Consider the following 11,040-nt stretch of genomic DNA (forward strand, 5'->3'; position numbering starts at 1 on the left):
CTAGGGCCCATGAGTATTGCCCACCTGAGGCCTAGATTTTAGGGATGCAGTCAGCTAGCTCTGACCCTCGCCCTGTCTTGTGTCTCTCTTGCCGTGCAGGTGACATCAGTTGCAAGGGGATGACCGAGCGCATTCACAGCATCAACCTTCACAACTTCAGCAATTCCGTGCTCGAGACCCTCAACGAGCAGCGCAACCGTGGCCACTTCTGTGACGTGACGGTGCGCATCCACGGGAGCATGCTGCGCGCACACCGCTGCGTGCTGGCAGCCGGCAGCCCCTTCTTCCAGGACAAGCTGCTGCTGGGCTACAGCGACATTGAGATCCCGTCCGTGGTGTCCGTGCAGTCGGTGCAAAAGCTCATTGACTTCATGTACAGTGGCGTGCTGCGCGTCTCGCAGTCGGAAGCCCTGCAGATCCTGACGGCCGCCAGCATCCTGCAGATCAAAACGGTCATCGATGAGTGCACGCGCATCGTGTCGCAGAACGTGGGCGATGTGTTCCCGGGGATCCAGGACTCGGGCCAGGACACGCCACGGGGCACTCCCGAGTCGGGCACCTCGGGCCAGAGCAGCGACACCGAATCAGGCTACCTGCAGAGCCACCCGCAGCACAGCGTGGACAGGATCTACTCGGCGCTCTATGCATGCTCCATGCAGAACGGCAGCGGCGAGCGCTCCTTCTACAGCGGTGCGGTGGTCAGCCACCACGAGACGGCGCTCGGCCTGCCCCGCGACCACCATATGGAAGACCCCAGCTGGATCACGCGCATCCACGAGCGCTCACAGCAGATGGAGCGATACCTGTCCACCACCCCCGAGACCACGCACTGCCGCAAACAGCCCCGGCCGGTGCGCATCCAGACCCTGGTGGGCAACATCCACATCAAGCAGGAGATGGAGGACGACTACGACTACTACGGGCAGCAAAGGGTGCAGATCCTGGAGCGCAACGAGTCCGAGGAGTGTACGGAAGACACCGACCAGGCCGAGGGCACCGAGAGTGAACCCAAGGGCGAAAGCTTCGACTCGGGCGTCAGCTCCTCCATAGGCACCGAACCCGACTCCGTGGAGCAGCAGTTCGGGCCTGGGGCGGCGCGGGACGGCCAGGCCGAATCCGCCCAACCTGAGCAGGCTGCGGAAGCCCCGGCTGAGGGCGCCCCGCAGCCGCACCAGCTAGAGACCGGTGCCTCGTCCCCGGAAAGAAGCAACGAGGTGGAGCTGGACAGCACGGTGATCGCCGTAAGCAACAGCTCCGACAAGAGCGCCCTGCAGCAGCCTGCGGTCAACACGTCCATCGGGCAGCCACTGCCAAGCACCCAGCTCTACTTACGCCAGACGGAAACCCTCACCAGCAACTTGAGGATGCCTCTGACCTTAACCAGCAACACACAGGTCATTGGCACAGCCGGCAACACCTACCTGCCGGCCCTCTTCACCACCCAGCCCGCGGGCAGCGGCCCCAAGCCTTTCCTCTTCAGCCTGCCACAGCCCTTGGCAGGCCAGCAGACCCAGTTTGTGACAGTGTCCCAGCCCGGCCTGTCAACCTTTACTGCACAGCTGCCAGCGCCACAGCCCCTGGCCCCATCCGCCGGCCACAGCACAGCCAGTGGGCAGGGCGAAAAAAAGCCTTATGAGTGCACTCTCTGCAACAAGACTTTCACCGCCAAACAGAACTACGTCAAGCACATGTTCGTACACACAGGTGAGCGCAGCCCCCCCCCCACCCCCCACCCCCGGAGAGCTGGCAGCAGGGGGAGGGGCTGAGGGGGCTGGGGAAGGGGGGGCAGGGCAGCAGGTGCAAGGGAAGGTACGGAGTCATCTTTCAGATTTTAAGGAAGACCCCATTGTAAACCATCTTCTAGAAGCCCCGACTATGCCCCCATCACAGGAACCAAGTGCCCTGTCACAGAAAGACAAAGTCACAGAAACCCTTTGTGGAAAAGGGCCAAATGAGAAAACCTAATACAGAATTTGCAGGCACAACATTCCTTAACTTCACTGAACTTTGAAATATGTTTTTGATCCTGGATGGTTAGAACTGGAAAAGTCCTTGGAGACCATATACTCCAGTCACCTTGTGTTACAGACAAAGTCATGTAGGCAGAGCAGGGATGAGGGTTTTAGTCTGTAGTAAGTTTTATATGAACCATCAGCTTGAGGAGGCCACAACAAGGCTGATGCAAGCGGAGGCTGCATTTATGGTCCCTGAAATGAGGAGGACTGACAGACTTGCTCTGTTTTCTAGTGCTTGTTCTCTATTTTCCACATCTAGATACCACAGTCAGTTCTGTGTACTCCCTTTTGAAAGGACAGTAGACTCACTGGGGCACACTCAGAGGAGTATGAGTAAGATGGAAAGGGACGTGAAGCCATGGCATGTGAGTCATTACTGAGGTGCCAGAGGTGTTCAACAGTGCCTAGGTTTGAACTGAAAGCGCCTACTGCACTTTGTCCTCTTGGCAAAGTTGCTTAACCTTTCTATACGTTAGTTTCCTTGTCTATATAATGGGGGTAGTAGTGATATTTCTTTTTTGTAGTGCTGTTTTGAGGATTAAATGAACTAATATATATGAAGTTCTTAAAGCAATTTCCAGCACATAATAAGCACTGTATAAATGGTAGCTATTGTTCACACTGTTAGTATTATTTAAATGGTTTGGAGGGAAGATCCCTTAAGCTTGTTCTGTTTGGGTCCAAAATGTAGAAATGGACCAATGAATGGAAGCTATAGAGAGATTCGGTTAAATAAAATAGGAAGTTTGTTAACAGGCAGAGTTGCTCTGAGACAGGCAGACAACTTCCAAAGGGAGTGAGTTCCTGTAATTAGAGGTGTTCAAGGAGAGAATGGAAGATCATTTCATAGCGATGTTATACAGGCAATTCAATCATCCATCAGGCGAGTAGTTGGGCAAGATGGTCTTTCATCCCTGGAGTTCATGATTCTAGAGCTAAGATCTCCTGACCTCCCAGCCAGAGCCCTATCCTAGTTCCGTAATGGGACAGGCATAGAAGCGAGAGCTCCACGGATGCTCCTCCCTATAAGGGACTACATGTGTGATATGATTTCACATGGATTCTCTTGTACCTGAAAATACCTACCCCCATGTTGATCACCATATTTGGAATTCCTATGATGAGAGTCACTCGTCTCTCTAGGTAAACCTCTAGTTCCAGAATGTCCCTGTTAAATGACAAATAAATTGTCAGGGGGAAGTTACATACATGAATTACAATACATGAAAACAAGTTGGTTACTCAAAGCAACATTGTTCCTCAGGCCAGCTAGCAGGAATAGCTAGGGGATGGGACATAAAGCAGATCAATTTAAATTGGGGAATAGAAGGGAAGGACAGCAACAGACACATCAACATGGAAGTGAGCAACTGAAATAGAACATTACTTAAGATGCAATTTTCCTTCTTTGCAGTTCAACTTAAGTCAGGACAGTACGTAAATCCATGTATGTGCCTTTATGTGAATCCTTAAAGATGAGTTTTCATACCTCCAGAAAACATAGTGACTCACTACTGAATTCAGGAAGAAAATCAGGTAGTAGTAGTAAGTCACTATGTTTACTTAGGGTAAATGTGAATATCTAATAACCTGAGATCAATCGAGGACATTTTCCATGTGGTATGGTATGATCATTATTTAGTAAATTAATCAAATAGTAATATTTTTATTTATGTGGCAATTTATGGTTTACGGAGTGCTCTCCCATAGTTTATGTCCTTTCCTTCTCTGAGCAGCTATCTTATAAATCCATCAAATTAAGGATTAAGGGGAAAAAAAAGAGATCATTTGTGGAAGTGTATTCTTAGCCAAAGTTGACTTTGCTGGTCTTGGATCCATGAACATTTCTACTCACCTTCTTTGCATCTCTTCCAGTAGACCTAGCAGATATAAAGTTTACACACTCTGTTAGATCACGTATTGAAATAAGGCTTTAAATCTGGAACATAAAATTTTTAGCGTACTACCGAAAAGTGTCTTTTGGGTGTATAAACACATTTATTCAGTGGATTCACCAAAGGATTCTGTGGTTAACCCAAATAACTAGATTTGCTCATAAGAAAACCAGCAACGGGTTTGCAAATTTAGACATCACAGATACAAAAGCTACAAGTAAAGTCATTTTATAAATCTGAGTTATGCTCAGAGGGTAGCCTTCAGATCTCTAGTAAACTATGAAGTTCCTCAGTAAATTTTGAAGGTCCTTCTGTTGGTGTGTATAACCTGGCCACATCCAGGAGCGATAAATGTACATATATGACTCAAGCGCCTCATTTAAAAGAATCAACAGTCTTCCCTTTCACCCCCGAATCATTTGGCAGTGGCAGTTTGGAACGGCCATCTCTCTATCAAGACTTTTGTCTGAGTGAAGTAGTCTATAACCTAACAAAGTTTAGAAACAGTTAGTCTAGGTTTTCAAAAGGCAAGACAGCCTGAACATATGGAAGTAATTCAGGACCTGGATTCACTTTGGCCGACATTTCAAAACAAAGTTTTCTCCAGTTTCTTGGGAAAACATCAAAAAAGTGGGGCCTCCCAACTTTACAGGAGCCCAGTGGAAATGATAAATAATCCACAGCAGAAAGTCCAAATGTTAGTCTAAAATAAGATTCTAGAAAGTATCTACTTTCTAGAATACTTGGAAGAGTAGAGATGGATTCTGTATTCTTACCTATGGTCTAACATAAAAGAATCTTACCAAGAAAGAGTAGCTTGACAGAGCTAAAAGGAAAGAAACAGGTTCTCCGTCACAGCCACTATGCATGATAACTGGCTTTGCAGGTTAGCAACTGCAAGTTTTAATGTAAATGATACTTGCTTTCGACAACTGCAGAGAATCGATCCTGAGACCTGAATTCTAACTCTATGTTAATGGTCCACATATTCATTGAAAGGACGCGATTGTAACAAATAAGTCGTCCATCGTATTCACCTCGGAGCTAAGCTCTACCTTAGAGAACCGAGGAAGCTCTGGTTGTAGAGAATATTCCACAATGATTATAACACTGAAACTTAGAGCAGGGACATAGTGAAAGACGACTGTGCTGGAATTAGATTATCTGGGTTCGGTTTTGGTTCCTCTAACTGTGACCTTATGCAAGTCATTTAATTTCATTACCTTCAGTTTCTTTGAGTTTAAAGTGGAAATAATAATTTCCCACCTTTTGAGTAGCTGTAACGGTATTATGCATGTGAGAGCTTTTCATAAAAGGTAAAGTACTACTTAATGTTTTTTTTAAAAAAAAAAAAATCGTCATCGTTACTTTAGCCCCTCCACTTCCAGAGGCACTGAGTTTTTTTGCTCTATCTCCAATCTCTGAGTAATAAACTCTTGACATGTTTCCTTCTTCACTGGAATTCAAATGCTGAAGCAATGTGATACCCCTTGGGTTTCCCTTGAACTTCCTCCATAACATGAACTTTTTTTTTCATCCCTTAAGGATTTTTTCAAGAAAATCTCTCACCAAACCACTCTATCTACTGCCAAACAAACCATGGTAGGACTTCATCTCTTCTAGGAGTTTCTCAAGTTCGCTTTACTGCAGCTTCATAAAAGTTGTGAGGAAGAAAAACAAGAGTTAAGTACACATTTGAAAACAAGAGAATTGGAAAAAAGCAAAGATAACACAAACCATCCTGTCATGGAACAAAGCAGGACTCCTCTATGCCCTCTCCTAAGAGAAAAAGCAAAAGTCAAAGGAATGGGAGGGAAGGAAAAGACAGAGGACATAGGAGGATAAGCCTGGGTATGAACGTGGATGTGGAAGCCAAGCAATAGGGAAAATTCAAAGATAACGTGGGAGCAGTACTTCTCAAAGTGTGATCCCCATAGCAGCAACATGCAAATTCTCGAACCTATCCCAGACCTGAATCAGAAACTCTGGTGAGGGAACCCAGCAATCTATGTTTTAACAAGCCCTGATTCACACTAAGTTGGGAATCGCTTCCCTAGATGGCCTGGGTGATTAGAAGGAGGATGGCTTCAGGTTGCTTTTGATACATAACATTGTTCCCCAAAATTCCACTCACAAGAACCTATGTGTTTGGAAAAAGTAAAACATAGTTATGGACAACAGCTTGATTTTATAGTGATAAATTATGTTATGGAAGCAAATATCTTGCATATGGAAGGTTCCATGGCAAATGTCCCCTTCTGGCACTTAAAATTGACTTATAACAATGACTTATCATTATGTAGGTGCCTCTATGCCTGCCCATTAGAATGTAAACTTTGTGAAAACAGAAAGAATTTTATATATAATTACATATATATGATATATAAAGAAATATATATCTTATACTTCAATATACCCAGCATAATACCTTACACATAGTAAACATTCAAGAAATATTTAATCAGTGAATGAGTTGAATCCTTCTCTAATGATATCTAATCACTTCCAAATGGAAAAGTGGCCTATTTCCAGAGTTGTTTATTTATTGTATGATGTAGTTCCATAGAAATAATGCAAAAATACTTTGCACATTTATATATTAAGTACTTTCTCCAAGGATCTGAGCACATTTCAGATACCACGTTCTGTCTGTTTGTACTTTGCCCTATATAACAAAGTTGCACACATAATAACAAAACTGACTAAGATGGCGTTCAGGGTATTTATTTATCACCAGGTACAGGGTTGCCAGATTTAGCAAACAAAAATACAGGATGCCCAGTTAAATTTGAATTTTTGGATAAACAACAAATAATTTTTAGTCTAAGTATGTCCCATTCAATATATGTGGTGTAGTTATACTAAAAAAGTATTTATTGGTTATCTGAAATTTAGATTTAGTCTGGTGCCATGTATTTTTATTTTTTGCTGTACGCGGGCCTCTCACTGTTGTGGCCTCTCCCGTTGCGGAGCACAGGCTCCGGACGCGCAGGCTCAGCGGCCATGGCTCACGGGCCCAGCCGCTCTGCGGCACGTGGGATCTTCCCGGACCGGGGCACGAACCCGTGTCCCCTGCATCGGCAGGCGGACTCTCAGCCACTGCGCCACCAGGGAAGCCCTGGTGCCATGTATTTTATCTGGCAGTGCTCTTCAGACAGAACTTTCTTTTAAGACCCAATCTTAGGACTTTTGCTTTAAAATCCATAGATGAATACAGGCATATGTAGTTGCTTAACAAATATTTGTTGAGTGAGTGAATGAATGTTCACTCAATTTCCAGGAGAAAATATGTAAGCATGCTTTCCAGGAGAATTTAATTCAGGGGACTTAGATATAAATGCATTATTTTCTCAGCAAGACTTAAATTTCTTTTTCTTTTATTCTTTTTCTATACACAAAGACTGTATTATATCTGTGTTCCCACTTGTGTTTTCTTCACCAACAAATGGTAGACATTTGCGCCTTTTCTGAATCATAGTATCAACAGCCCACCCGAGAGTCACTAATGCCCATTAGTGTCCTCTGGACGATTAATTATTTTCTTTGTTACTTTAAGAAGCTCAGCTATTTGGGCCATGAATTTTATATAAATAGATATAGTGATGATAGTCTCATAACAATGTCATCCATATAGTAATAATAGTGAGATCAAGATCGTGATGTGATCATCCTCACATAGAGCTTGGGCTGTTAATTGTATCAAGCCAGTGAAGTAATGAACAAGTATAAGGTTTGAAGTGAGAAAGCCTTGATTTTACCACTTTCTGACCTGGTGATTTTAGGTAAATTCTGTAGTCAGTCTGAGCCTCAGTTTTTTGTCACATAGGTACAGATTTTAATAGTACTTAGTTTACATGGTTGCTCTGAGAATCAAATAACATAATTTATGTGAAAGCACTTACCTGTAATACCTTAAAATTACCCAAGCCATTTAGGAACTTACATGTTATGTTTTATAGCAGCATCATACATTTTGCAGCATAATCTAGAGAGCAGGAAATTGTTAACTGGAGAAGGAGGGGATATCTGGCTCAGCTGGTGTCATACTCTCAGCTATTACTGACTTGTAGAGGGACCTGCAGGATGTTATTCTACCACTCTAATGGAGAGAACATCTTCTGGGGCTGTTAACATCTACCCCCTCATAAAGTTGTAAGAAAAGTCAAGTAATGTGGGTGAAGGTCCCTGAGAGCTTTAAAATTCTGCTTGACACCAAAACTTTTTAGTTGTTGCTAAAGCCACAGAGGTTCTGTGAATGCAGTGTGTCCCCAGTAGGCAGTCCCCCCTAGACAGCCTCACAGTCCAAGATGGTACCAGGACTGCATCCCTGGAACTGGAGAGAAAGGCTGGCAGGCGGTTGTGAAGGCCCAGCTCCAACTCGACTTCTCTGGGTGGAGAGCAGACTCTCCAGCCAGTGAAGGCTCTGCATGACCCGAGCTGAGCACCTTCCATTCTTGTCATGGAACCTTTCCCATTTTCTGTTCCAGTCTTGATTTTCCCCTTTCAGAGGACTTACAATTTCCAGGACCCCTTCTGCTTTCCTTGCCAGTAGCCACCTTCCCCTACCCCTGCTCGCCCCTTCCTTCCCTGCTGTCTGCCCTCTCACCAAGCATCCAGGCTTGGTTTTCTGACCCCCTCCCCACCACCACTATACTCATCTGAAGGAAGGTGTATGCTAGAGCAGATGATGGAGAGGCCGAGAAAATGCGAGAGACAGGTGGGAACCGTGTTTCAAACAAGTGTCCTGGTAACAGCATCCACTGTCCTCTTTGCAGCCTAGGAGAAGCCTGGTTAGAATAAAAAAAGATTCAGCAGAATAAATGGGTTCTTGCTGAGCCCCCAATACAGAGGTCACTATTCAGATTGGGGTGGCTCAGCCCCAAACTTTGGGCAGACCCTCTGCATCTACTAACCTAACAGTATCTTTCTTCCTCTTTTTTTTTTTCTCACTGTCAGTCATGGTAGAGTGTCAGTGCTGGTCCACAAGAAGGAGCTGAAAAGTGATGCTTTAGAGAGCAGGCATCCAAAAATGGAGACAAATATATGCATTCACTATTCCCCAACCCATGGGATTGTAAAGGACACTGCCGCCTCTTCTGTTCCTCCACTTTTTGTCTGGTTTTTCAGCCTCCAGAGTTCAGTTGCTGCCTGCTAAGAAATCCTCTGTCTATGCTATTCGCTGACATTTTATTCATGGTACCACTTCTTTCCGTTAGCATTTGTAGCTGAGACTAGACCCTTAACTCTGAATTGCATAGCTGCAGTATAATCACTTGCTTTATTGATTACCTGAAACAATTTTTTCACAATCTTGTGTTGGCTTCCCCATGCCATGGAAGCCATTTTTCAGTTGATTTCATTTATCACCACTTCCTTTGTGCTGAAGAGACCAGTGGAATTTTTCTTGAAATGATCACATACTCTGTGCAAAGTGCTTTATCGCTTTAATTTTCAAAATACCTTCACAAGACAGGTCCTTAACTGTATTATTCTCAAGTTACAGATAAGGAAACTGAGGCTTAAAGAGGTGAAGTAACATGCCCAGTTCATTCAGCCAAGGAAATGGAGTTCATATCTGACTCCTGCATCTGTATGGCCCCAAAATGGATCAAAGTACAGGGGCTTATATGAGCTTCCCCGTCCTGTATCTAATTCTACTGTCTGCTTAGCGCTTTGTGTCCCTTTCTAACGAATCAGACTTATCATTCCTGGCCATAGGCTCAGACCTGGAAAGCCATCCACTACCACTCCTCTTAACTTCACTCCTCCATACTGAGAGCAATAATCGACAGACCACATCCGTTTCATGTATAATGTTGAAAGCCCTTTGGGGATCACTATAAGTAATATGCAGGAAAATAAAAGGAAAGAATCACTCCTTTCTAGTGAGTGATATAGTTTCACATACATACATAAAGAAATGAGTTGTTTATACCTGACTCATCTGAAAATGCACCCTGTTTAGTAAGACAGTTCCTGGAATGCCTATGTTCCACCAACACAGCACCTGAATAATTTTAGAGCACTTTCCTTTATGGAGCTCCCAAGTGCTTTGCAAACATTTTTACTCATTAACTATCACACCATTTTTCTGTGGCAGGATACTTTGTCCTATTTAAAATGTGGGACTGCTGATGCATTGAGTGATTTAAGCAAGTTGCCCTCAGGTCATGTGTTGACAAGACCTGGACCAGAGTCCTCTGGGGCATGGCCCATGGTGGGCAGAAGGCCACTAAATCTGCAAAGGGACATGGCAAGTGCTTGGTCCAACTCCTCACTTAGAGAAGGGGAAACAAACCCAGAGAGATGAAAACACTTAGAAAACCCAGGGTCACACGGATAATTAATGGCCGAACCAATACTAGGTACATACAAACAACATATCAAGACATATATATGCTATAGAGGGAAAGATGACAGCTGTGAAGTATCAACTTATAGTCAGATGAGAAGGGTGTGAAAGTAAAAAGCCATCCTCACTGACCTTGCCTAGAGGAAAAATACACTATAAGAAGGTGAAAGTTTCAAACAGCAGGAGAATTTTTAACACAGACAAAGTTTCAACTTCCTAGCAGCCAAAATACCATCTGGAATTAAGAAGGCAGACTTCCCATTAGAGGTGACAGGTGGACATATTTTAAAAGATAGTCGGCCGGCCTAGCATAGCCTCTAGAAAGTGTACTGAAAGCACAAGGATGGTAAAGACCAGCTTGAGTTCCAAGCATGTTTACAGCTGACAGAAACGTTCCAACTAAAAATAACATGCATGACTGTCTCTCTTAGGGAATCTCTCATTTCAAAAAAATATACCTACATAAACACCATGCAGAGACTGAACTCTTCATTTAGGAATGAGGCTTCCCTAAATTTCCCCATTTTAGTGTAAAAGTGAAACTCTTCTAACTCTTCAATCCTATGGCTCATGCTTTTTCATCAGTGGGGATGAAGGGAAAGGAGACTGGAAGACAGCAGAGGGGAGAGGGAGCTAGGCCAAAACGTTTGTGAATAACTAAAGGAAAAAGTTCAAAGATCAGGGAAATTGGTTTAGAAATTTGTGGAGTCATTCCTGAACCAAATAGCCATTTCTTAGGATTGTGTGCTTCAAAATATATCTTTTTATGTTGACAAAC

The 11,040-nt window shown here is 44.1% G+C and overlaps 1 protein-coding gene across 4 annotated transcripts in view; it reads left to right on the forward strand.

The window, feature by feature from the left end:
- ZBTB20 (zinc finger and BTB domain containing 20) overlaps positions 1-11,040 on the forward strand; it is an 837,083-nt gene that overhangs the window by 799,429 nt on the left and 26,614 nt on the right. For all 4 annotated transcript variants that reach the window (XM_019922546.3, XM_073804216.1, XM_073804214.1 and 1 more), the window contains one exon: positions 100-1,704. In XM_019922546.3, the coding sequence (XP_019778105.1) occupies positions 100-1,704 (1,605 nt within the window). The remainder of the gene's footprint in view (positions 1-99; positions 1,705-11,040) is intronic.

Source organism: Tursiops truncatus, chromosome 4, assembly GCF_011762595.2.
Source record: "Tursiops truncatus isolate mTurTru1 chromosome 4, mTurTru1.mat.Y, whole genome shotgun sequence".
Taxonomy (NCBI): Eukaryota; Metazoa; Chordata; class Mammalia; order Artiodactyla; family Delphinidae; genus Tursiops; species Tursiops truncatus.